This window comes from Megalops cyprinoides, chromosome 7 (genome assembly GCF_013368585.1).
Source record: "Megalops cyprinoides isolate fMegCyp1 chromosome 7, fMegCyp1.pri, whole genome shotgun sequence".
Classification (NCBI taxonomy): domain Eukaryota; kingdom Metazoa; phylum Chordata; class Actinopteri; order Elopiformes; family Megalopidae; genus Megalops; species Megalops cyprinoides.
In genome coordinates, this window is record NC_050589.1 from 10,871,816 (window position 1) to 10,899,072 (window position 27,257).

The window sequence follows — 27,257 nt, forward strand, 5'->3', positions numbered from 1 at the left end:
GTCCGGCGTCACGGATCAGGTAGCAGAGCTGGGGGCTGCAACTGGGCCAGTCCTGAGCAGCAACAGTTACGGCTTACGGAGTAAAGTTGTCCCTCGGCGTGAACGGTGACATGCCCGTGTTCGTGGAGGATCCAGCTCAGTTCTCTAAACAGAGGCTGAAGTTAGAGCTGGTAGCCCACAATGTGCCCCTGCCCGCGGGAGAGAGCAAGAAACAGGTGTATTTGGACCTCTATCTGAAATACATAGCCAAGAACAAGGCCGCCGATTTCTCCAGCGATGAGGAAGACCAGGCGCAAGAGGACGCCGTTGTGAGTCCCGCTGCCTTCGTTTTGTTCGTGATTTAGATCATCTCGCTTGCCTTTTAGTGCTGGGAGTCATTGGTGCATGCAGATTATTTACCAAGATATAATGGTAAATATATTGGTTCTGCTTGCTGTTTGTGACATGCAGCCCACCTGACACTGTAAATTGATAGATTACCTCCAAATGTGCACATTTAAATGATACTTTGCAAACCACGTGCATACTTCAGTGTGTAATGAATCGGTGGATTCGGTTCACCTAGTTTGGCACGGTGCACGTTTAATTAAGTTAAACTCATCCAGTCGCTCTTAATTCTCTCTCGGGATTATCGTGCAGCGGACCCCAATTTGATTCCATTTTCGTTGCTGTCAAAAGCGGCCCACTCTCTCCCTCCACGGTCGTGCCTGTTCCTCAGACGTGGCTCGAGAATGCCGCCGCATAATCCGCTCGCGCCGCTTGTGTCTGGAAGGTGGGAAGGGAAGGGATTAATCTCTGATCCCATATTAAAGTCATGTCACAGCAGCCGTCAGTGAGCTGGCCATGAGTAATGCCCTTCATTTCCACACCAGCACGGTCTTTAGACGGTTTTGTGCTGGGGGCCAGTTCTGAGCGGAGAAGCCGGCCAGTTCTCAGCATCTCAGCATATTTCCTTGATGAAGATGCCTCTGAGCTTTGAAATGACCCCTTCCTGCGGTCGCATCAGTCCCCTCGGAAAAGTGCGATAGCCCACACGTCTCCTGACGCACTGATTCCACAGTCCTTTCAACGGCAAGTTTACTCTCGCCCAGTACGTGCGAGCCTGACGCTGACGCTTATACACTTGCAGAGGGGCGACAAACATATTGTTTTAGGTTTCCATTAATGCCACAGTTTTATTTATATATTTATTTCGTAATGTTGAATATTTCTTTTTTTAAATCCCATATTAAAAAAGAAACTCGAGCCCAGGAGGAGGACGAACATTTTGATATGTTAATTGAGCGAATTATAAAGCGCAGCAGGAGGTGTGTGGGTGTGCGCGCGCGTGTGACGGTGCGCGCGTGAGAGCGAGAGCTGGTGCAGTTGCACACGGTATTGACGGGTTGCTATGGCACCTGCCACGCCACAAAGAAATGTACATAAAGTTGTGTAGTTATACCCTTTAGCTACAATATTTGCATTGCAGGTACAGTATTTGTTTTACATTGTTTGGAGATACCAGGTCATACCTTTGTTTTCAATCCCGAACGAGCTACAATTTGTAGCCCACAATAAACAAATGTCAGTAATGATGGAACATTTTTTTAACTCCCCAAATCTTGATTGTAGAACTCGACAAGTTTCTTCAAGTCGTTTTTTCGTCTATGCACTTTGTTAGAAAAGGAAGTAGGGTTGTCACCCTGCGGATATTTTTCTGCGCTGCTCCGTATTTTAAGTACTTGTACCAGCGTGCGAGTATTTTGGAATCAGGCCAGTATCTTTTAGATATCAGGATATTGAATATAATTTGCTCTATTATTTAACACTTTGAGACTGTGGCGGTATACAGTCCAATGCTTGATTCTCCTCTGAGTGAAAATGTAATGGCAGGGTCAACTTTACATGACAGGAAATCTGTTTTTACAGAACATTGATTCATGGAATATGTTCATATGAACCGAATGTTGGCTGTGAAGCCAAGAGCGGGCGGTGCACAGATAGTGGAATCTGTCTTTCAGCCGTAACTTCTGTATTAGAAAGGCCGCAATGTCGGCTGCAGTGTAGGGATCGACAAACGGAGGTGTCGTGATCGTGACTATGTCGTTGTGGAAAGGGTTAAAAGCAACACGGATCCCTTCGAGGTGGTTGTGGGGCCACATGCAGGGAGTCCCTTGCTGTTGAGACGTTATCCCGCGATTGGAGAAGCTGAAGTCAGCACGCAGCGGAGACCTCCAAGTAATGCTGCAGCTGTCGCCAGTCGCACGGCAACTGATACCGCGTTTTCTGTCGGGTCAGCTCTAAAGTGTACCTTTCAGACAGGGCAGAGGCACGGGCTGTGGGGTCCCGGGAAGGGGTGCTGGCATATCTGGGTCAAGCCGTGACTGACTGCACAGCGAGCTATCTGTCAAGCCAGTTATATTTTTTTTTTGTCTTTCAGAAGCGTATTTGAAAGAGAATGCATTACTGACATTACTGTTACTTGTTTTCTTTCTCTTGCGTTACATTGCATTATTTATGTTTTTAACTGACACCCATACCCAGAGCAAATTGCATAGCTTGTGTATTATCCGTTTATACTGGTGGATATTTACTGAAGCGGGCTGGGATAAGTAGCTTGCTTGAGGGTGCATTATGTGGTCTGCTCCTTGCTGTCCCTACTCCACGCTGTCCAGTTCATTTTACTATAACCATGTATACCATGTGCTTTATCAGTGGGTCCAGCCAAAGCGTAACTCTGGACCATATGGGAGAGGGAATGGTATCTGAGTGATATTATCTGAATTCCACTCCCTGTCAGCCAGATTGGCTAATTTTAAAGATTTTTTTTATTAAGTGATGCTAAAGATGCGTCTCAGGCTTTGCTAGGCTTTCACAAAAAACAGCTGATTTAAAAAAATGTGTATTAGAGTGCAACATAAGTTACTTGTTAGGGATGGCTGTGTCTTTCTTTGGATGGAACTGTGTTCTGTGAGGTATAGATGATGATGATGATCAGCAGTTCTAGCCTGTGTTCCTGAAAAATGGGCGCAGTTAGATCTGTGTTCTGTGCTCATTATTGCGACAGCTCTGTAGAAACACTACGGTATGCTACCATGTTTGCAGTTTGGACATGGCCGGCGGTAATCGCATCAGGTGCTTGGATCCCTCTAATCTAAATTCATATTTGTGGGGAGATCTTGTTCCCGGGTTTACTATATTGCCACTTACCATCAAGTGTGAATAAACAGGATGTCTGATAAATGGCCTCTATTTCAACATCATACGGAATAAGAGAATTGCATCCGTCGATAAATTTGCTGCCATTATTTCTGCTGTGTGGACAGGTAATTGCAGTTGTTGGTTTGATAATGTAGCGATTCTCTCATCATTTCTGTTATGATATTGTGCTGTTTTTTTTTTTTTTTGTTCAAGCATTTTATGCACCCATGAATCAAGTACCTAGGCTGCCATGCTTTTGAACAAGCTGTATTGTAGGGTTATGAAAAAGCTCACAATATTTCCAGATTGCATTGGGGGGAAAAAAACCCAACTGCTTGTGTTCAGCAGCTTGGAGTTATGTGCAGCAGTTATGTGGATTTCTAAACAGAAGCTTTCATAAGAGCAACTGACACTGAACGAATGCATTGTCTTCCCTTCCTCTGTGTGCATAATTTGAATTTCAGTCTTTAAGATGGATTATGACAGCTTCATTTAAAACGTGTAGGCGATGCTTTATGCATCTAATAAAAAGTGATACTGGATCTGTTTTTTTTTCTATAAAAACATGCAAACAATTATACAGCTTTTTCTGAATAAACCAGTGTGTAATACCTGGTCACAGGTGTAACGGCTTGGTGATATGCTGCATTAGTATGAATCGTATTCCTTCCATATCCCGGACCTTCACAGCCCTTCGAACATCACAGAACGAGTAGGGGGAACAGGTCAGGTAATATTCGTTATATTAATGTGTCAGTCTAATCACCTGTGTGCACCATTACCCATTCTAGATAATGCAAACGGATCAGAGGATCTTTGTAACCTCTGCTCTGAAACGATACCCCTAACCAAGCAGGACATCCCAGATCAAGTGCCATAAGCTTTTGGAGGAAGGACCACTCATTGTGTGACATCACTTCCTGTCTTGAAGCAGGAGCCCAGTGTGTCGCAGGAAGAGGAGGAGCAGCAGAACGAAGAATCGGACAAGATGGATGTTACGCAGCTGACGGATGACGAGCTCAAGGCCGAGTTCCAAAAATACGGAGTGAAAGTCGGACCCATTGTAGGTGAGACCAAAATGGAGCTGCCGCCCCCCCTTTCAGGTGGAATAATTTCTCCTGTTCTGACTTTCCATATTAAAGTGATCAGCGTAACTACCAAATGTACATTTCGATAAAAACCATGCTGGCCATTATAATAATGTTAAAGTTCATCCCTTTCAAACATCTCGGAGCACTTTTCGGTAGAGAAGGGGGGGGGGGCACTCACCTCAACTGCCAACCACTGCAGTTTGCTTGGCTGCAGGGCGTGTAGTGGAAGTGCTGAATATATGAAAGAAACCTGTCTGTCACATCCAGTGTTTTGGAGGACACCCATTGGCCTATTGTCTTAAATAGAATAGTTGCCTCTTCTGTTTTTTTTTTTTTTTTTTTTTTATTAACACAAAGGGCAGACAGCGTTATTTGATGGAACACGATGCCGACCGCACCGAGAGACATTAATCACAGTGGCAAATAACATCCAGCTTAAAATACTGAAGCGGAAGGGAATCCCAGTGGATGGGAGAGAGTTGTGAGGAATCTGAAGGCAAACGGAGCCGTTAGTTACAGGGGTAAGAACGAGTTGCGGCTCTGGAACGTCTTTGAGCAGCAACAGGGTTCTGGAACCCGGGGAACTGCGTGGCAACTGAGCAACAGAAGCCGCAAGGAGACAGAGACCAAATGAGCAACTGAGCTCAGGGTGACATGAAAAGCTGGCAGAGAGAGTGACAGTAATCGGGTGAGATTGTAAGGAATTTCGCGGAGTGACACGTTTGAAACGGGTGCATTCTTCTAATATTGCGTTAGGAAAAAGCAGCAGGAGAGAGTCAAAGCAGTGGTAATATTTTGGAAGAATGACAGGGAGGAGCCTGTTTGAAGGATTATAACTCATTCCTCTTAATCCTCTCTGTGAACGTGAAAGCTCTCTGATGATAAAGGGATGACATGCATCAGACGGAACTTTTGTGTTGTGGAAATTTATACCAGTGAGATTAATGTATTTTTTTGTGGTGTGCCTGCGTGTGTTTGTCTCTGTGTGTGTGTGTGTGTGTGTGTGTGTGTGTGTGTGTGTGCGCGCGCGCGCGCATGTGTGTTAGCCTCTACTCGAGTTCTGTACGAGCGGAAGCTGCAGAGGTTACTGGACCCTGCCCCTCAGCCCAAACAGAATGGCACCAGCAATGCGGATCAGTACTCTGACAGTGAGGAAGAGGACGATGAGTCGGGTACGAGATTCACTGTTTTAGTGATGGGGGGCATGAGGGTATTCACCAGCTGTGGAGTGGGTGGAGCCACAAGCTTAGGGCATGACTAGCAGTTGAATAAATGAGTTTCCTTTTGCGGTGTGTTCACATCATAAACTTATGTTCCCATGTTTTCAGTAACAAATGTTACATATGCCACAGACAGTTGTTGTAGGAGATATAGCCTTTGGTAAACATGGCTTGATCTGTATGCCTGTCTGTGGTTTTTTTTTCATTTTTTTTGCACTGGAAATGGCCTCCATATCTGCCCTTCTGCTGATGGATGCCCGCCTCGTGTCTCTGCAGGGTGCGAGTGTGAACGCCCAGGACCAGAGCCGGCCGCGGTCACGGTCACAGAATCGGACCAGAGCCAGCTCCGAGACAGCCGGGTGAGTGGTGTCTGGGTCAGTAAGCCAGTATGGTGGAGACGGCTAGTTTAATGTGGAAGGATGTGTTTTGGCAAAGGGGGTGTGTGCGTTTGTGTGTGTGTGTGTGAGATTCATGATTCCCCTCATGGGTCGCTGAGCATACCTCCTGGGGACGATGGAGCTGGTGTCCTGCTGTCACCCAGGGGGGGTGTGTGTGTGTGTGTGTGTGTGAGAGAGATTTGGGGGGGGGGGGGGGGTCCTGCCCCTTTATCTCCATCCACGTACAAAGCTATTTGGTTTCCCCACTCCTGCATGGTGCTCTGCCGCTGTGCCCTGTAGCAAGGTCTTCCGTCTGAATACGGATAGACAGGAATGTGTGCAAGGTTGTCCACTAGCTAATTAACTTGGTCTTATTTTACAGGTTGCGTTGCGCTAAATGGTTAAGCGTTCAAATGTAACCTACACTGGTCCCCCGGGACTGAGAACGACATCTGGCAACAAAAATGTCATTTCATACTGATAGGGGCACCATTTTGTGTTATTCATTGTTTTTCCCCAAAGAGCTTTGGTAAAAGGAAAAAACAGGTTGGGGAAAAAAGCAGAACATTTGCAGTTGTTTTCAGTGGTACAGTGCCATCATGTGACAGGACTGTGTAATTGTTTGTGAAGGTGCTGCTGTTCGTTAGTGACAGTACTTAAACGCTGTTTATCCCTATTTAACAGGTGGGAATGTACACTCAGGAAGATGACAGCTATTACTATCCCCAGTGTTTTTTACCTTCCTCAAGAATGGTAAATTCACTATGAGTGACGGCACAGGATCGGCTAATCTGCTGTATGTTGTATGTCACAATGTTTTGGAGGGAAACGACTCGTCTGCTGTTGTTTTCAGTCACAGTAAAGATGTCCTCTAACAGTGGTGATGTCATACCGGCTCCGTCCTCTTTCGGGTGTTGGGTTGTGCTTTCCATGGCATTCCGACATCATCTCATTGTGGCACGTAGATACAGTAGATACTGGCTACTGTGATGGAGCACTTTTCTTTGTGGGTGAAATGGAGTGTGATTGGTTGTCTTCTAGACCCCACTATCCCCACACTCTCTATTTCACCCCACAGAGGGTGAAGCGTGAGCCCACAGAGGCCGTCTGGGACTCGGAGCCCCAGAGGAACCCTGGCCGAGGGTTAGACTTTGCTGCTGAGAGGAGCCGTGAACTCCGCTCTTCCTCCACCTCTGCACAGAGTAGTACCAGCTCGGCAGGTGTAGCCATACCTACAGGACTAGGGGTACTTTCATGATTCTCACCTGCTGGGGGGCGGCTTTCGCCAGCGATCACTGAGCAGGGCACTGCTGTCTGAGTGGAGCACGAGGCAATCAATCACTCAATGAACCAATCAAAACCTGCTTGGCTCTTTCAGACATAGCACACCTGGCTCACAGCGGTGTCCTTTCTTCCACTGTGTGGCTTGCCCCACATTTTCGGTTCCCTGGGTGATGAGGATGGCTGTCGCTGCCCCCTGCTTTCCTCTGGGTTTTCTGGTATTCTGTCTTTAATTGATGGCCTGGTAATTAACATATCAACATGATTGATTACAGTATCACGGTTGCATCAGTCCTGTTGGCCAGCTGCAGACCTGCGTCTCTGACACCTGTCTCACATCTGTGGTCTCCTGCAGGTGAAGCAGCCGTGCAGGCCTCTGGCGGGCAGTCGCAGTGCCACGCCCCATACCGCCACCTCGAGCTCCACCTCGCGCAGCTTTAGCATCACCCAGATGGTGGAGGAGGGAAGTGTCTGTCCGAGTACCCGGCAACGGGGTCATGACCTCTGAATGGACTGTTTAGCACAGTGCATGAGCTTCACGCTAAGAAATAAGCCGCGTTGTGCCTCTAATATCGACCTGCACGGTTTAGAAGCGCTGTTCCCACACGACTAGATCGTTATCGAAGGTACTTAGATTTAGCATTCTAAAAATGGCAAACGGTGGAGACGGGCAGACGAGCGCAAGTTATTGGCTGTAGGTGGGTAGGATTAAGATGACACAGGTGGTAGAGATTTTGAAAAACTGTGATAATCAATTGGCTTTCAGCAGTGGAATTTGCACAGGTGTTTGTTTTTTTTTTTTTTTTTTAGCTCAAATGACTGCTGAGACTTGTATATTTATATATTTTTGTTCGTTTCATTGTACTCTTTGTTTCATACCCAATATTAAATGATTGTAGCTACTTAAAAAATCTCTATGTAAGCTCCACCCCACATAGCAAAGACCGCTGTGAAGTCATGCAGTCAGTTAAGAAGGTTATGTGGGTATTGAAAGGGTTAATGGTGGTGGTTTCCTCACTGATTGCAGCTGGAGAGAAGGAGCCCTTGCTCAGTCAGCAGGGTGGCAATGGAGAGCAGTTTCAGCAGGACCAGTGAGAGGACGCCGGCAATCAACGGTCATGCGGTCAGTACTGCCCTGAGGGGTAGGGCAATAGAGCCACATGCTGCAGATCTGGTCAGCAACCTGACCTCTCCCACTCACCCAGTCCTCCCTGAACCTCTCTCAGCTGGAAGCTTCTGTTTACCCCTTCTCCACTGTCGAACTGGAACCAGACTGACCTGTGTAGTTTTAGTCCTGTGTAGTGTTTGTGCTGTTGTGTTGTCAGCTCGGCCCAGAGTCAGCAAGGCCTGTGTGTCTGTGTTGTTTAGATCTGTGCTTCAAACTGAGAAGATGAATACATAAAAGAAAAAGTAGACTTCCAAAAATGACAGCAAACTTAGTGGGGCACATCCAGAGGAATTTACATGGAGTGTACATTTTTTAGAAAAGTCCTCTAATCTGAAGAGCAGTATGAAATACAGGCAGTCGTCTCCATAGGAGGCAAACAGCAGTACTCAGTGTGAGGACCTGCTACAGCTATGGTTGAGGGTGTTGTGATGATGGAACAGTTGTTGCTCTGGGTCAGCCACTGATGGCTCCAGCTGGTGCTAGACCGGTTCCAGCTGGCGTTAGCCTGGTTCCAGCTAATGCTAGCCTAGATCCTAGCTGGTGCTAGGCTGGTTCCAGCTCTACAGTGGAAACGGGTGTTGGCCATCCAGGAGACCCGCAGACATACAGTGCTGTCCTCTCTGTTTCTCTCCATATTGTCTGGAACTCATCCTCTTTTGCTGCCTGGCAACCAACATGACTGTCCCTTTGATCCAAATCCAATAGCACGTGTGGGAGGTAATGGAATGTTCCACTCTATTTACTGCCCAGTGTAACTGGGTTTAAGAGCTTCGTGTGGCTGACCCTGGGCAGTGTGATGTTCATTTCGGTTTGTGTCCACGTTTTGATTTGGCAGGACGTGAGGATGATGGACAAGTACACCATGACCAACGGATCCCCACTCATCACTGCGAGGACGCCCCTTTTCAAACAGCAGTTCAAGGCACTTGATTTCAGGCGTTCTTGTTGTGTGGTCTGCTGTGAAGTGTTCTCACTCTCTCCTGTTCTCTTCCATCCTTGGTGTCTCTCGGCGATTCACTCAGATTGTAGCTGCGGAGGATTCCTTTCTGTGAAGTCTTGCGTTTAGATATTAATATTTGATTAGTCAGGCCAGCTGTGGGAGAGCTGGATACCGCCACCTTTGTAAATTGAGTTTTTGTTTCTGTGTAATGGGTTCCCAGCCAGGCCGGTTCTCTTCTGAATCTCCTGTAGGAATTTGCTTTGAATTAGTTTCTCCATTATATTCCCCCCTTTGTCTTGCGTTGCCACTGTTTGCCTTTCGCGGCGCATGTACATTTCCACACAGTTATCTCAGGCTGATTCCTTTTGTGCCCTGCCAGTGGGCTGCAGGAAATCGAAGCTTTGTATTCGTTTGGAGCGGTGCACCTCAGCGTTTTTATTTTGGTGGAGGACAGGGGGGGGTGCACCAGATTTGTATCGCACGCCTATCTCCCCTCCACGGGCCGTTTCATTTTGAACAACGCGCCGCAGTGCCCCCCCGGTGGTGCCCCCCCTCCCCCCAACGGAGCTGTTATCGGCCTGCCGCAGCCGAAGAGCGGAGGGCCCACGGGACGCCAGCCGAGGATATAGCAACCTGTCAGCCCCTGGTGGTTGCCATGACAACTTCAAAATTCTTGATGGGCAGTGGCTCGGCCTGTAATTTCTGCCTGGCTGACGACGCATCTCAGGCCGAGGCCGCACGTATCTGAGATGCAGACCTCCGTACTGTGTTTACACACTGAGTTTATGCGCTGTTTTATGGGGGCGGTTTTTAAGAGGCTTGGCTGCGTCTGATGCTAATCTGGTAAGGTTAAGCAGAGCGCTGGAGTGGGTGGGAGAACTTGTGATATGCGAGATCGAATTCCGGCGTGGAGGTCGCTGGAGTTCCTTTTGATATGCTTATATTAAATTGGGGGGTGGGGAACACACATTATGTAAGTGCATTCCGGAGTATATGTAAGAAATGAGCCCAGATGCAGAGTGTAAGCCACTGTTAGTGAGCATGTGAACTTATTGGGTGGTGGCGAGTGGTGGCAGATGGGGAAAAAAAATCATGATTAAAAAGGTATAATCTAGTAAGAGGAGAATGAGGCTTCATGAACCCCAGTGAGCTACCGTGCACTGTCAGCCTCTGGACTCATATAAAGCAGTACGACTTTGCTCTCCAGAGCAGCGCACTATGGCTGACTCAGATAGCATATGCTAGCTCCACCCAATTTTTAAGGGTTCATGAAGCCTCATTCTTGCATCACTTAATGCCTTTTTACTGCAGATGCTGTGATGCGTGGTCTGTGTTTGGCAGTTGTTTGGTGGTGGTTCTTCCAGTGCACGCTTGGGATTTTTGTCCTGGTTCTGAGCTTTCTCACCTGTGGAGGGTGCTCTCCCCTCACCTGTCGCCGTCTCCTGGCCCCGGCCACCATTCACTGATGCCTGTGTTTGTCCTGCTTCTCTCGTTAGCCCGTGAAAGACGTTCTGACGGAGATGTTCCCTGATGCGGATCGCACGCCCACTGGCATCAGGTGAGTTTGCCACCCAAATGGGTTCGCTGCATTTTAAACATTTGTATTTTGGCAGACGCAACTTGTCGTGTAATGTTGTAATATCTTTTAAAGTTAAATGCTCTGTTTGGAGTTTAAGGAGCACATTTTAAAAAGATCTAAGTGAATTCTTTTAATTAACATAACTACTGCTCGACACAACTGAAAACATGTTTAAATAATTGTGTGCATTCAGGTAGCTACACACAGAAAATAAACATGCTGTTACACCCCTTACTGGTGCCAGTCCAGTGGCCCAAAGAGAACATGGCAAAGGGGGAAAAAAGTTTAAAAGTGGATTTAACAGTAGTAAGTTTTAAAGTGGTAGTGAAGATACAAGTCATTTTTGAAGACAGTGCTTTGCTTACTGTTATTTCAATGTCACAAGAAAAGTGCAAGCAAACCATTCTTCACTACCTTTACTGATTTGATTATAAATTAACCCCTGCTTCACCGCTGGCCAGTATGGTGTGACATTGTGTGATGTTAGTGAGCCAGGCAGACTTTGAGTTATCCTCTGTCTGGTACAGTTACTGAATTATCTTAGCTTCATTATCTCAGCAGGGAATAGGCAATGAACACTGCAGTTAGAAAGGCCAAGTTTGTTTATCAATCCACATTCGGTTCACGTCCACATGCAACAATCCACATTCTCTGTTGATTGTTCAGTCTGTCAGTTCAGGAAGTCTTCTCCATGGGGGTGGGGGTTTCCCACTGTGTTTGTCATTTTAAATGGGGTTTGTGTGTATACACAGTACTGCAGAAAAGCTGGACTGTATGCACAAATCTTCTTTGAAGTATGTCAGAAGTATTTCATCTCCCATTATGATGCCAGACCATTAGAAGCAAGCCTACTTCAAATGAATTGAACCTGCCAAGGTTTTTCTAAACTGCAGTGTCTTGTTGACATGTGGTTTAAGAATGAATTTAAAACAAACAAGTAGCCTACACGGTGTAGAAGCAACTGAAGCTTTGCCCATTGTTTCTGCTTAAAATACATGAAATACAGTGAATGTGCTGGAACTGAAGGCATATAGATTAAATAATATTCCACATATGTAATTGATGTATAACCCTCTGCCACCCAGGCATTGGCATATTACTGCTACATGTCAGTGTAATTTAATTATGTCATAGCCTGCACGCTGATGTCATAATCCGCATGCCGATTGGTGTGACACAGTAGGTGTAAGCATACAGTGCCAGTCAGCTGCAGTCTCCTCCATCTCTGAGTTCCTCTCTCCTCCTGCCCACTTAGTGCCACCCGCCGCAGGCCCATTAAGGGGGCAGCAGGGCGCCCTGTGCAGTTTAAATACCCCGACCTCCCCATGAGCCCCAGGACAGTGGAGCAGCAGGAGCTGCAGCAGCGTCTGGTCCCGCTGTGGGTCCAGGTTGTGGTGTTCCTGGTAGTGGCAGTCCTCCTCTTCCTCATTTATGGGGCCATGGAGGACAGCCTGGCCAATCCCTTCTCTGCTTTGCTGGACAACCTGAGCCAGGAGGCGGAGCTTATCGGAGAGTCGTCATCCCTCCCGGATTCGCTTGCTGCCCCAGACGCGCCCCCACTTCCTCTCACCAGCGAGGAGTAGCCCCTCCCTCTCGCTGACAGTGGCTGCCTCAGGGGGTGAAAGTTCTTTGTTTCATGGTGTTGACCTTCATGCCAGGGGTGGAGAGGGCACACTGCCTGCTTACCCGAAGGGCTTGTTAAGGGTTTTTATAAAGCGCAGCAATCAGCTGCACAGGGTTGAAATTTAAGGGGTTTCATACTGAAGGCCTGCAGTTAATGTTTGTAGTTGTTTTACGTTTGTCTGAAACTGGAAGGTCCCAGATGTGCTGTCTTTGTGGGCATAGTTTTTTAGTTACTACATGGACATCTGTACATTCTACCAAAGATGTTTTTTCCCTGTGTGTCAGAGGGAGTCATGGGAACCCCACCCATGGTTCGTGGAGTCTGAACGCTTGCGTGTTCAGACGCGTTCTGATCCCGTATTGGGCAAGCCATATTCTTACCGGAGCAGAGCAGACAAGGTTGTGAAGAATCCCACTGGTAGATCCTGGACCACATAAACTTTGGAACTTAAGCAGCAATGTTTGGCAAGTCCTTGCCAGCTCTGAATTGGATCTGAGTATCTCATTTTACAAGAACTGTTTTGAAACTTGAGTTTTTTTTTTCTGTGCAGTGCTTAAAATATGAAATGGTGAAAATATTTAAAAATGTGAAGTATAAGGAACAGACATGACCCTCTGCTGCTGGCTTCTGTTTTTAAAGGAATTGCTTGTTTTGTCATATTTTGTTGACTGTTGTGATGTTTTTCAGTGTTTTATTTTTGAATAAAGAAATGATTTATTAAACTGCCACAGGGCTAAGTTATGAATCCAGTGTTGTCTCCATCTCTTTTTCAAAAAACTTAGCCTTTCCTCGTTGAGATCTACCACAAAACCAGACCGGAAATTTTACGGTTAAGGCAGGAATCCTGGTGACCCAACCGGCTGTACAGAGGCAAAGCCGTGTAGTTCTATGCAAATACTCCCAACAGTTGTGTTGCTGAGCACTGTATTGGCACGCAAGAACTGTTTTAATTCGACGTATTTTAATTTTAAAAATTCCCGTACACCTTGACTAAATGCTTAATGTACCTGCTATATAATGAGACCGAGAGGTTTTTTTCTCTACAGACTAGGCTGTCGAAGAGAGGAATTTCACAAAAAAGTGCCAGAATCGATAAATGTTAACAATCCATTCTATGTATGTGTATGAATGTATACATATGTATGCATAATATACACACATACACAGCAAATATTAGTACTTACGTTGTTAGCTACATTGTTAGTACATTGAGGACTGTATTGTTTCGCTATGTGTCATATGGAATTTTATAGGTATAAATAAAATGACGGTTACAATTTTGAGTTTTCAATTGTACAATTAGAGCTAGCTATATTTAGAAATTCTAATTCGTATTTCAACAGTTTCATTACGTCACACAAAAAAGTGAAATTACTGGCTTCAATGAAATCTCACATTTCTCACTTCGAGGATTATCCGTGTAGAGAATGCGTCCTTCTTGGCATTTTTTCTGTAGTTGCTGCCGCCAGGTGCCGCGCAGTAATGATATTATCTAAATTTTAATTATAAAATGTCAGCATGTTGACCGACATCAATTGCTGCTGGTAAAAAAAACAACGCCCGTTACTTGCGCGCTTGCCAGCAAGCGGTTCAGTGGGTTTATCTGTGACGTTTACGGAACTAAAACTGAACACACTGGTCCATGGCTGCGCTTATTTGCTGTGAGAATAAAGCATTGCGACAGGAACACGAAAGTGACAACAGCGTCGGTTTCAGCGGAGGCTGGCTTGCTGCAAAATGACCGGCCACTCAGCAAGGTTTCGGGTCTGGAAGTTTGCGAAAGTGGCGTGTCTGGGTTTGACATTGGTCCTGCTCGTCGTGCTGCTGGTGGCCACGGTCAGGACTCTGTCATTAGACGTGAACGTGGGGCTGCAGCTAGCGCGGTGGGAGAAGACCGATAACATCCCCGCCAACATCAGCCAGCAACAGAGACAGCAGCTACTGGCAAACTTCAGAGGTAAAATAAATCGGATGAAGACTCGAGCACCTGTGCTCTCTGACAGTTTTCATAGGGCAGTTTAACTGTTGGAAATAGCTTAGTAAATGTACTTGAAAGTGTGACGCATGTTTAGCTAGTCAATGCACGATTGCAGTTCAAAGTTCTGCTAGCGAGTTGCATTGGTTACAATTGGGTTTTAGCGTTCATTTACTGAAGTTTATAAACTCTAAAACTAGCAACTTGTTAGCTGAGCAGAACATGAAGGAAGCTGTAGCTCGCGTAATGTTTTACTCGTTACTTGTCTTGCTAATGTGCGCATCGAATGACTCATGCTTTGAATGCACAGTATTACAGTTTATTATGCAATTTCACTGTTTGTGTTTTGTCTCAATGAAGAGGCGATCCGGATTCCCACCGTGTCCTTTTCGGAAACGGAGCAGAATACCACCGCGCTTGCTGAGTTTAGCAGTTTGCTCAGACGAGGTGTGGTTACTCCCCTGACACTGATTGTTTGTTGTCTGAGTGGCACAAAGGTCATCAGTGGAACGGGGGGACATGTTTTCACCCGCTGTGCTGGCTGAGTCATACTAACACACTGAAAGAGATTACGCATGGTTTTCTGTGATCTCTTAATACGGAATTGAAATTGCGTAGTAATGAGGATGGATACGGGATGTAATTGCACTGGGGTCATTTTTTGAAGTGTTTTGATACTAGCTGTACTTCATATAATCGATTAGTCATAGCTATCACGATGGACCGCCTCTGTCCTAAGACATATGACCATTTCTCCCGACTGTGATAATTATAAATACATTTAGTTTTGAAATGAGTAAAATCAGTTATTGGAAGGTCGTACCTTTTTTAAGCAAAGGAAGTGTTATATTTGAGCACCCACTGAGCAGACGGCCTTTACTTGGCTAGTTTATAAATAGCTGAATGTTTTCTCTGGGTCTTTTTTAAGAGAAGCGCAAGACATGCACTCAAAGAGCTCTCGCAAAGATGGGCATCAGTAAATCAGAGAAATTGTAACACTCCTAATGAGGGTTAACTTAGAATGAAAGAAATTATGCATTTTTGACTTGCATCAAATTAAGTCATGCTTGTTTTTTGCATAGGAGTGTTACACTTTTACTTTGTAGCATTTTATTTTTTTTCCTAGAAGAACCCTGGACACTGACGTACAGTACTCCTTTCACCGTTTTAAGTAGTTGTTTTACTGTCCCAGTTTCAGTTTTAACATTAACTGGGGCAATCTCTCTGCTCAGTATTTCCTGGAGTATTTGCCTCGAGTCTGGTGAAGCATGAGGTGGTTGGCGAGTACAGCCACCTGTTTTGGGTGCCCGGCTCGGACCCTTCCCTCACTCCCTACATGCTCCTGGCGCACATCGATGTGGTGCCCGCCCTGGAGAGCGACGGCTGGGAGGCCCCGCCCTTCTCTGCCGACGAGATCGACGGATTCATCTACGGTCGGGGGACCATCGATGACAAGCAGTCCGTCATGGTGAGGGGGGGAAGGCGGCCATCTTGCTCTTCTCCTGCAACACCCTTAATGCGAAGGCATTTGCGTATTACGGGGACAAAGCTGCAAACGCCGCACTTTCATAGGTGCACACCTGTACTTGCCGATGCAAGCTGTCGCGCACATATTGCACGAACCCAGCGACATAAAACACACAGATATGAGACTGCAGATCTCAGTGCCTGTGCATTGATTTTGGAACTCAAATGTAATGCAGCACCACCTGGTGGGGGGTTTGTATGCTGCGGCTTGCAAGGCCTGGGATGGCCTAGTCCTACTGCACCAGCCATGTCTCAGGCCTGTGGCAACAGTGCTCTAGAGTGAGATAATGTATGCGCAAAGGCTGAGCAATCAAAAGCAGCAGGTGTTTGACCTGCTTAATTACTACAAAGTACACTTTTCTCATTACAGAAGGGCCAAGTCAGCTACAAGCAGCACACATCCGTGCATACTTATCTCAAGGTTAAGCATATGGTTGTCGCCAGTTGTATGTAAGGTTAGCTGAAATGGGCCAGTCAGGCTCATGGCTAGTACGTGAGGTTCTGGATGTTGTAAACCACAGTGCATATCCATCTTTCTCATAATGACTTTATTTGTTGTACCCATAAACTTCAGATGTAGACATCTGTGAATGTTACTAATGGGAGCATAAACACTTTCATTTAAAGGGAATCCTGCAGGCTATGGAGTACCTGTTAGAACGTGGCTACAAACCCAGACGGGGGTTCTACATCGGCCTGGGTCATGACGAAGAGGTAGGCTCAGCTCTGTGTAAACTCTGTGTAAACTGTAAGCTGAGTGCAACCCTTTGCTCGCCTGTCTATTTTTAGTCTCCCTGTATGTAGCTGTAGACTGTGGCCACACCTAAGTATCTGTGGATCAGTTTCAACAGGTTGAATCTAGGGACATTCACAAACCAGCCAATCGGGCAGCAGAACTGCACAAGGCCAAAGGCTGCAAGGGATATGATATATATGTACTATTCAATATCTGTGCCTTAAATTGGAAGCGAATTGATAGATGTCCACATTCGAGTAGGATGTTTGTCATTCATAGCAGGGCTCATGACCGAAAGAAAGGTTGCTGGTTCAGTTCCCCACTGGGGCACTGCTGCTGTACCCTTGGGCAAGGTACTTAACCCAAAATAGCCTGAGTAAATGGATAATATATTAAAATTGTGACCTACTGTATGTAAGTCGCTCTGGATACTGCGAAATGACAAAATGTGACGTATTCTGCTCCTGTCAGCTCTGTGCTGCCTGGAATTCATCTACTTGTTTTTCAAAAGATGGCAGATACAAGTGGTACACCCATGTCACACCCCCTCCATGCACCATGTGGCTGGTTTAGAACCTCCATGTCTTCCGGCTGTTGAAGGTAGAACTTGGCAACCGTTACTTTCATCAGCTGTTTGTCAGCGGGGCGGCAGTGTAGCATAATGGTTGAAGATCAGGACTCTTAACTGAAAGGTTGCCGCTTTAACTCCCCATTGGGGAACTGCTGTTGTACCCTTGAGCAAGGCACTTAATCTACAGTTGCCTCAGTAAATATCCGGATGTATAAACGGATAAGGTTGTAAAAACCTGTAATTGATGTAAGTGACTCTGGATAAGAGCGTCTGCTAAATGCCAATAATGTAATGTAAAAGCTCTTTTCTTTTTTTTTCCTCTAACCTGCTCTTGCTGCCCCATCCTCCTCCTCACAGCCTGTGTCCCCGTACCTGTCCCTCAGGTGAGCGGCCTCAAAGGGGCGGTGAACATCGCGAGGCTGCTGAGGTCGCGCGGCGTGGAGCTGGCGTTTGTTCTGGACGAGGGGCTGGCCGTGCTGGACGGGATCATCAGTGGTCTGGACGGGCCCGCCGCTCTGTGAGACCCGCCGCGTCAGCGGTGTCTGTCGTGTCTGCTCTGTCAGTTATTTCTGTTATGTCTGTTCTTTCGGTTCTGTCCGTCATGTCCGCTCTGTCGGGGATGTTACTGCTCCCAGTTTTCGGGGGTTTTTTTGCATATGGCTCTAGGATCTGAAACTGTCAGTGCCACTTCATTTCAGCTTGTGTCCTGTTGAAGGACATCTCTGTCTGACCATCCTACAGTTCAAATGGCTAAAAATCTCTGTTACAGAAAAGTGAAAAACATGACGTCCTTGGGGTTGATTAGAAGCACCCCGTACCACCACCTCTCCACAGCATGTTTTCCCCAGTCTGGTCATGCTGCATGTGCAGTGATCGGACAGTCCTTCCTCAGGTGTCATGGTCGTTTTGAACGTGTTCTTCCTTCTCTGTGCGGTCCAGGATTGGGATCAGTGAAAAGGGCTCGGCGAACGTGAAGCTGAGTGTCACCACTGCCCCTGGCCACTCCTCCATGCCCCCAAGGGAGACCAGCATCGGCATCCTGACTGCCGCAGTAACCAGGTGAGGCCCCGTCCACCATCCTCCAGTTGTTGCCATGGCATCAATTACTCGGTAAAGGAACTGATGCACAGAAATGTGGTGCATACAACTATTTCTGTAACTCAGCTTAGTGATGCTAAAGCTGGATCATACTCTTATTATCTAAAGCTCAACAAAACATCACTCTTCCTGGTCTACTCCAGAAAGGAGAAGGACAGTGCACAGTGAAACCATGGCTGTTGTAAAATTCAGTGCAGATGTGTGGAAACTAACTGCGTTGAATTGTTACGGTTCAGAGGAAGTGCATTTCTGCTAAAGAGAGACAGTGACCGCAGCTGTGGTCACTGGGGAATAACCACTCCCCACATTGGCGTTTAAAGTTATTGTTCTGAACTATGTGCTATAGGACTGAAACATAGAAGACATCACAGGACTGTTTGGGGGATTTTACACTTTTAAGGCAGAGACCTTTCACCAGCTGGCAGTAGGTACTTGGGAAATGCCATGAATGTACATGCCAATCCTTAATCATCAAATAATTTTGAGTCCTTGTCACATGCTAATGCCTGGTATATTATCCCTGTTTTACAAGTGTCTTCAAACAGATGAAGATATCACAGAAATGTGAAACAGCTTGAAGCATTTGGTTTTCTGATTGGTGTTTTTGTCTCTGCAGACTGGAGGAGAATCCCATGCCCAGGTTGTTTGGCCATGGCCCAGAGCGGGGCACCTTTGAACACCTGGCCCACAAGGTAAGGCTGTGTGTCTGAGATCCAGATGCTGCCTCGACCCCTCTGCCTGAGCCCGCACTTAACTCTCTGCCTCTCTGGATGAGCTCCAGAATGTTTAAGGGGACCTGGTTTCCCCTTAAATATTTGCCATGACAAGTGTTTTAACAATTAACAGCACTTAATTAACTCTCATAATTAAGCTGTGTATGAGTTCATGTCAAGATAAACTGGACCCAAAACTACAGATCCCAGGGTGTTCTAGGGCTTACAATGGAAGTGGCTTACTGTTGCCTCCTTGGATCACTTATTTGTGTCTCTGTTTTGTCATTTGCCAGTTTGGACTCCCCCTCAGGTTTGTCATGTCCAACATGTGGCTGTTTTCCCCTTTACTTGGCAGGTAACTATTTTAGAGATTTTTGAGAGCTGAATTGTCCCTGCCTTGTTCATATACCTCATATTTATGGCATATTGTGTGTATTTATTGATTTAATTGGTTCCTACAGGGTAATGGAAAGAAGGCCTGACACAAACGCGTTTGTCCGTACAACAACCGCCATCACTATGTTCAACGCTGGGGTGAAGGTACCACAGACCTGTTGTCATATAAAAAGAGTTCCTATCATGCTTAAAGACCTTGTGTATTGTAAGAACCGTCTATGTGGAAAGCTGTCTGGGTCTTGGCAGTGGTGGCTTGTGTGTGCTTGTGTGTTGAGGCCAGAATTGATTATTGGTAGAGTGCCCTTTAGGGGTACATACTGGGTATGTAATGACACCATACAGCCAGCAGGTGTCAATCTCACACAGCACTGGAAATAGGTTGACTAGTACCCTCTGTCTGCAGACCATAACAGTGCACAGTGGTTTTTATTACAGTTCGTTTAAAGGCCCTCTTTTACTCTCTCTCCCTTTCTCTCTCTCTCTCTCTCTCTCTCTCTCTCTTTCTCTCTCTCTGTCTAATCTGTTGGCAGATTAATGTCATCGCTCCATACGCTGAGGCCTTTGTCAATCTGCGCATTCATTCGGCACAGACCCTGCAGGAGGTGGGATTCCCGGGACCGTGTCCACTATGATGTCACAAAGGGCTCAGTGTGTGGCCTTGCAGTCAGGGGAGGTGTGGCATAAACTGCTGACTGATCAGCTGAACCGAACTCTTTAAGCCCAGGGGTGCTCTGTTCACCCAGCCCCTTGCTTTTAATGCAGACAATCCAAAGTCCAGGACTTTGTCCCCTTGATCGATGCAGGAGTCATGGTGTGCGCGTGATTTTTGGGGTCCATGGGACGCACATGGTGGCAGAAAGACACCGAGCTTTCAGATCGTTTACAGTCACAGGGAAGAAGTCATGTGATGACTGGGGGCAACATGGAAGATACTATCTGCCATTATTTGTCAAATATTAGTACATATTCACTTTTTAACGTATTATCCATTTATACAGCTTGATATTACCCAGAGAAGTTGAGGTTAAGTACATTCCTGGAGGGTGTAACGGAGCTGGCCAAAGTGAGAAATGAACCCATAACCTTTAGGATTACTGTTTCCTCCAGGTTGTGAGAGAAGGCACAAAATCTTTTCAGATATTGCACAAGATCTTGCACAAGATGATTTCAGATATTTTCAGATGTTACTCTCAGTGCAGTGTGTAGGCAGTAATCCTCAACCTTTTCCCAACCCTGTGACACCTTCTCTGTTGTACATTCTGTTGAACACTGTCACCAACTTCTGAAGCAAAAGTGTTCAAGAAAAGCATTTAAGAAAACAGAGTGGAATTTCAGCACAAACTACAGAGATCCCCATGCTGTGACGTCTGAACAGCACGCTCACCCGGACTCCTCTCCCCCCCTCTCTGACCTCCAGGTTCTGGAGCTGGTCCGGTCCACGGTGGCGGACACGCGGGTGAAGGTGGAGCTGGTGAACGGGTTCGACCCTCTGCCCGTCAGCTCATACGACGAGTCGGCCTTTGGGTTCCAGATCATTAAGAAAACGGTGCTGGACATGTTCCCCCAGCTCGCTGTGGCTCCAGGTGAGGCGGGGCACAGGAAGCTGTCTGTGGGGGTGTTCTGGCTGTCAATTTGGACCAATCACAGCAGACCCTCACCACTCCAAGGGATACAGTATACAGATCCTCACAAACAGGGAAACTTACAAATACTGCACTGGTAATAAAGACTTGTGGGTAAAGGGAGTTTATCCCCAATGCAAAAAAAAACACATTTTCAGTGTAAAAACAACATAATAATGCAATAGAGTGTCTAAAATGTTATGTATGTAATAAAGCCATAAATGTAATATGTTAAATAAACATTAGTCTTCTGTGGTGTAAGAATAGAAAGTGAAGCCAAGGATGGAATGATACCAGGATTTAAACCATAAACTGCAAAAGTGCAGGTGGCATCACTTTTTTACAAATAATTTGATAGTTACTTTTTATATGTTACTTTTTTGACCCTTACACATAATGACTTTGAAAAATGATAAAAATGGCTTTCATTGAATGATCAAATTAATAAGATATCTGTCTTATTTTGTTATGCAAAGCAGAGCACAATTGTAATTTTGATTGTTAATATGTGTAGAAAAATCTCATAACTTTCATAGTCTTCAATCTTCCAATTTGGTAATTAAAAACATGGACGCTAGAGGTCAGCATTTTTGCTGGGAAAGTCATCACATGGCAAAGTTGGGAGAAAGCCGTAGATAATACAAGTGAACATAATGCTGTCTTTTATCTGTTTTATCTCTTCTCTTTACATAGGTTTGTGCGTTGGAAACACGGACAGCCGGCACTACACCGACCTGACCAAGAATATATACCGATTCGCTCCCACCTGGTTTAAACCAGGGGACCCTCAGAGGTGGGTAACTCTCCCAGCATGCAACGGGATAAAAGCAACGAGAGCACTGAGAGCTGGAATGGCACAATCCACATTAAACTAAGGGTGGAGTTACACCTGCTGTGTGGCCACTTCTGCTGTTTGTCCTTACGAAAGCTGTAAGCCGGGTTTGGTACAGGGTTCTCCATCTGCCAAAGCCACGTCGAATTGGGTAAAAGGTCACACCCTCTCCCCTCGCAGTGCCAGCGTTTTAAGGTGGCTGTGCAGCTCAGACTGTTATGCGTTATTACACTGAGTTTAGTCTGTTGTGACCTGTTGAAATGCCACAGGGCAGTATTATGCAGTCTTTTGCAGTGTGTATATTTATGGCTGGAGAGATGTACTGCACACTATATGCTGGAGAGCTGTTTAGGTTTGTGTGAGTTTCACATAGAGCGGACTCTAACTGAACCAACCTCACTTAAGTGCAGTTTATTCTCGTGTTTATTCTCATGTAAAAGATGCCAGTGTTTAAAGGTAGGCGTGGAAAGATTCCTGTACAGTATGCATGCAAAAGAAGATTAAGGCCTCATTAATTCCAAAACGGGCAGTGCTAAAAGTGGCTAATCTGAATTTATCATGGTGTAGTGGAGGGCAGAGTCACCCGATTGGCTCATACAGGTCAGCGATTGGGAGCACATGGTGACTACGCCACAGTCTCCCAGATGTGAAGAAATGACCTTTTTTTGTGACACGACCTTTTGTGTAAAATGTCTGTGTTTACAATGGCTGATGAGGTGGCATATTGCACTAGAACTCTTTCCTCTCAGTTTATTGGCCCTGTTGCCTCTAGTTAGAGTGTGTATTTACATTCGCCGTGGATGTCTGTGATGGAGCTGCCAATAAAGTTTTTTTTTTTTTTTTTTGCAAAAACGCCTACTCATTCTGAACCAGACTTTGAATTGAACCGTCAGAGAAAATGTTTTTAAATCTAAAACTAAATCGGTGCCATAAAAGTGCTTGGCCGGCCTTCTCCCCCTGATTAGAGAGTGAGTATTGTGGCTGGGCAGACATGTCGGAGGCCGGTTGAAACCAGCGGAACAGCGTTCCAGAAGTGGCAGTGCAGTGTTCCGAGTCCAGCCGAGCATTCTTCTGGAGAATCAAACAGACGGAGCTGGCTGGAGTTAAGAACAGTTTCCCTGAGTGTTGCCACGGAGATCTCATTTGGTCTGTATGTACAGTGCTGGTGCCCACGCTGCCTGCTGTCCCCGCATTTCCTGTCCAGGCAGTGGTGGAAAAACAAAACAAACAAAAGACATTCCATTTCGTAAGGGCAATGAGCCTCTGCACTGACCCAAAAGTGTTATTCCCACTCAGGCTGCATGCGTAGGTTTCCCCGTTGACAGAGAACAGCTTTTTACTTATAATAAAATAAAAGTGGACAGTTGTTTGAGTTTAATTGATCAATAAGATGATAAAGTTGTGTGCTCCCATGCTTGTACAGTTTCTGGAGGTTTTTGCAAAAGGTCAGTTGATTGAGATCAACTCCTCTGTTTTACAGACTTGTCAGTAGTCAGACTGATGTGCGTCCTCTCCCAGAGATCTGTATATGCTGATTACAGCATGTAGGTGAAGATGACTCTTAACTCAATACCACCAAAGCTTTCTGAGCTTTACTCTGACCTCTCAGTAGGCATTTCAAGACTGGCTGTTGCTTTCAGTGTTGTCATGTCTTCAACAATTTAATTGGCTAAATACAACCCTCTGTGTCTTCCTCGGCCAATGTGTGGAGAGCAGTCTGCATGGAACAGCTGCTGTGTGTCAGTCTGGGGAGTGCCACTCATTGGTAGAAGTGTTCCCAATATCTCAAAGTGCCTTGTATAAATGCAGCTCATCGCCATAGTCCCCTCACCTGGGTACAGGACAAAAGATATGAGGGAAAACCCTGAGAAATGTCTGCTGCAGAATGTTCTGGAACCCTTTACTCTTGTTAAGGGTTCTACCTGCCACATTCTTTGTTGTTTTGTAAATCAAACACCCACACTTGTTCCTGTGGAGAAAAACAAAGTCTTAAAATGGTCAGTCCTGGGTTTTTTTAGTCTGCGTTCTGTGATGTAAGTATCTGTGTCTACCTCTCTGCCCACCCAGGTTTCATGGCGTGAACGAGAGGATCTCCGTGAAGAACTATGAAGAGCTGGTAAAGTTCTATTTCCTGCTGATCCAGAACTGTGACATCACGAAGCTGCCGGAGCCGCATGGGAGCGGGCATGAGTTGTGAGCAGGCAGGCCAGGCCTGGCGCTGCCAGAGGGCACGCAGCAGGCAATGGAGGGCACACAGCCTGCGCCTCTCTCCGCTGCGCGTCCTGAACAACCCGGGTTAGACAGAACAGTCTGTTCTCAGGGTGGGGGACCTTGTCAAAATCCCAAAATGCAGAGACTTCCTATCGTGAAATGGCTGTTGTGGTACGAGATTCTGAGTGCTAATACTGAATTAGCTGCATATTATGCAGTGCTTTCAACTACTTACAGATATGCCTGTGACTTTTCAACAAAGTCAGGATTCTGTGATTATTTCAGATTAAGTGGTAATGATTGCTGCTATGCGCATATCTTAATGTGTTTTATTAAGGTGTATTTTTCTTCATGGCTTGTGAACTAGCATAAATTTACCAGTCAATTCTGCAAAGATAATAGTATTAATAATAATAATACATGATAAGATGATGAAGAAGAAGCTTTCCTTTCATAACTTAATTTTAAATCTGAGTTAATTATTCCTGGGTCTGCAGTGACTTCAAAACAGATTTTTTCCAGTTCCAGACAAACCTACCCTTCAATAAGTCTTCACATCCAGTAGTCTAGCCTGGTTTGTACTCTGAAGTTGACAGTTGTCATATGGCTGGGCCTACAAAAAAGCACAAGAATTTTTTGTAAATATCATGGACAATTAAGTATCCGTTATCAGTAAATCACAGAAATATGTTCACTAAACACTGGAGTCATAAAAGGACATGCCCATACTTGCACCAGCTGTTGTTCTTCCCCACAAGACACAAGGTACCATTTGCTGGAGATGAGTGTGAATGCAGTACTAAAGTTCGATGTGGCAGAATGTGGCAGTTCTGACGTGGCCCCTGAACGAAAAGCCAACATTTGCATATGGTACATCTGTTAACCTGCAAGACTGAGCCAGTATTTTCAGTTTTATTTTTCAGCAAGTTCAGTTTTATTTTCTCTTGATATTCAAAACTTCAGACCCTTGTTTTGTCTCCAGCCACCAGATTGGATGAATGTTTGCTGACTCCTAAATGAACTGAAAGAGGCTCACCCTAATGGACACGCTCACATGAGTTTTTGATTATGCATTTCAATTTTTTTGATGTACAGATTTTAAACCTGCTCTGATATATGGAAGACAACATTGGAATATTGTTCTGAACATGTGAAAGTGGGATTTGTGTATGTATGATTGAACTGAATGTTCAAACAACTGCTGCTTTGTCACAGGACACTTACACTGTAAATGGATCTGATTTACTTGAAGTTTTACAATAATATCAGAGACCACTAAAAATAGTCAGGGATGGGATCTGTAAATGTTTCTGAGGTTTATTTTAGGCCAGTGTGCCAGCTGTGAGATTGTTGATTGATGTGGTGTGGGGGAAAAATGAAAGTAGGATTATGTGCATGTATATGTTAAGCATATACATATTGATAATAAACAATGGTGCACTGAATTCTTGTGGCCTCCTCTTCAAGCACTGAAGTGATTTGTTTTTGAAAGTGGGGATAATTGCCTCTTGAAAGCGGTGTGTAACTGCCACTCTTGTGCAGACTGAGACCACTGATTGCCAGAGGCAGCTAAAAATGGCCTGGCTCGAGCAGCAACTTGAATTCTATATACACATTTTTCAAAATGAAGGGGTGGACAAAAAATAATCATATTTTTTTTTCTTCTGTGCAGTAAAACATTCAGGTTTGTAATGTTCCTGCTTTGGGAAATACACAGTCTTGCCTGGAACATTGAGCAGCAGTGACATTGAATGAGCCATTGTCAGCAGTTAGAGCTCTGATTCTGAATAACTGATAAACAGATGTCTCTCTGTTCCCATTAAAGTTACTAGTGTGACTGTGGTTTAGGATTTGCAGTGTTTGCTGAGGTTTGTTGGGAAAGCCACAATAAATGGAAATTCAAAATTTTCTATAAATGATGTTAAAAAAAAACAATTTAACTTAAATATTAATAAATTAAAATGACATGTGAGTGCCCACAAATAACAGTGACAGGGTATATTCCTGATAAGGACATTTGTTTTCCATTATCTAGTTTTCCCTCACATTCTTAACGCAGTGGTCATCATGTATTAACCCAGGTGTGGCCAACCTGACCTAGAGTAGGAGCTAGAATGTACCAGTCTTATCTTTAACAGGTCACAGTAAACACGTTTTCACAACCCAACAACAATCACTTCACTTTGGACCTCTTAAGAGTACACGCATTGCTGTGGCTGTGCGCACTACGTTATGCAAGGGATTACTTCCATGCTTGCTTTATGTTTGTAAATTTGAACGACAGTGCGATGCGGGAGACGGAGCGTGCGCCCGCATTCTGATTCAGCGATGGCACTTCGCAGCCAATCATTACACCGCGGCGGCTAACAATAACACGTCAGATCTGCCCGCCTCTGCACTTCCTCTGTGGAATAATTTGACAGCGCAGGACGTGATATGCTAAATAGACCACTGCGACGGGATTTGATTGCCGTTAACAGTGTGTGCCAGGATTACAGAACTTTGCATCGGGGGCCATAACCAGCACAGGTGAAACGGAAGGACTGGGTCGGGGTCGATATGATTTCGCCTTTACCGATTCTTTTGTGAGCGCTGTCTCCAGTGTTGGACTACGGGCAAAATCGCAGGTATAGTTACCTATTGGTTACGCAAAGCGGTAGCAACCGCGTATGACACTTTGATGAACACAGAAACGTATGTTGAATTTTCAATGACACGCACAGCGAACGCATGGTTATCCCCATCTGGAAATTTTCCCAGGTGTGCGTTATCTGTCATCACCGTAACTTTGCGCGGTTACATATAGCTAGCCTTAGCTTGCTAGCTAGGCAGATGGGTACATCAGTATCATAAAGACAGGGCAATGTCCATCTCGCACCAGGATGTCATTACTTGTTTCAACACGATTGTGCTTGTGTGTTTATTTTATTGATATTTTATAGCTGCTCTTTTTTTTGAATGATGCGTTGACAATCTAATGTGGACCCATTCATCAATGTACAAATAGGTATTCATTTGTTGATCTGATTTTTGTTTTCCACATACGGGTCACCTAACAGTAGTGACTGTTGTCACTTTGGTATGTGTGGATTATTAACTGTTATGTTTTTCTTTTA

At 45.4% G+C, this 27,257-nt stretch overlaps 2 protein-coding genes across 3 annotated transcripts; both read left to right on the forward strand.

Annotated features, from left to right (window-relative positions):
• Positions 1-50: 50 nt before the first annotated feature.
• On the forward strand, positions 51-12,573 carry lemd1 (LEM domain containing 1). Of its 2 annotated transcripts, none has more exons than XM_036534451.1 (6): positions 51-308; positions 4,112-4,247; positions 5,318-5,443; positions 5,768-5,850; positions 10,754-10,815; positions 12,092-12,573. In XM_036534451.1, the coding sequence occupies exons 1-6, from the start codon at positions 111-113 to the stop codon at positions 12,417-12,419; spliced, it is 933 nt and encodes a 310-aa protein (XP_036390344.1). In that variant the 5' UTR covers positions 51-110; the 3' UTR covers positions 12,420-12,573. The 2 variants fall into 2 exon arrangements, with proteins under 2 accessions (XP_036390344.1, XP_036390345.1); XM_036534452.1 differs by having other exon boundaries at positions 4,115-4,247.
• Positions 12,574-14,101: 1,528 nt separating this feature from the next.
• On the forward strand, positions 14,102-25,835 carry LOC118781286 (N-fatty-acyl-amino acid synthase/hydrolase PM20D1.2-like). Its single transcript, XM_036534255.1, has 13 exons — positions 14,102-14,417; positions 14,796-14,882; positions 15,668-15,903; positions 16,590-16,676; positions 17,653-17,786; positions 18,209-18,328; positions 18,984-19,059; positions 19,374-19,435; positions 19,542-19,620; positions 20,007-20,078; positions 20,894-21,059; positions 21,792-21,891; positions 23,998-25,835. Exons 1-13 carry the CDS (start codon positions 14,198-14,200, stop codon positions 24,125-24,127), a joined length of 1,569 nt encoding a protein of 522 aa, XP_036390148.1. The 5' UTR covers positions 14,102-14,197; the 3' UTR covers positions 24,128-25,835.
• The last annotated feature ends 1,422 nt before the right edge of the window (positions 25,836-27,257 follow it).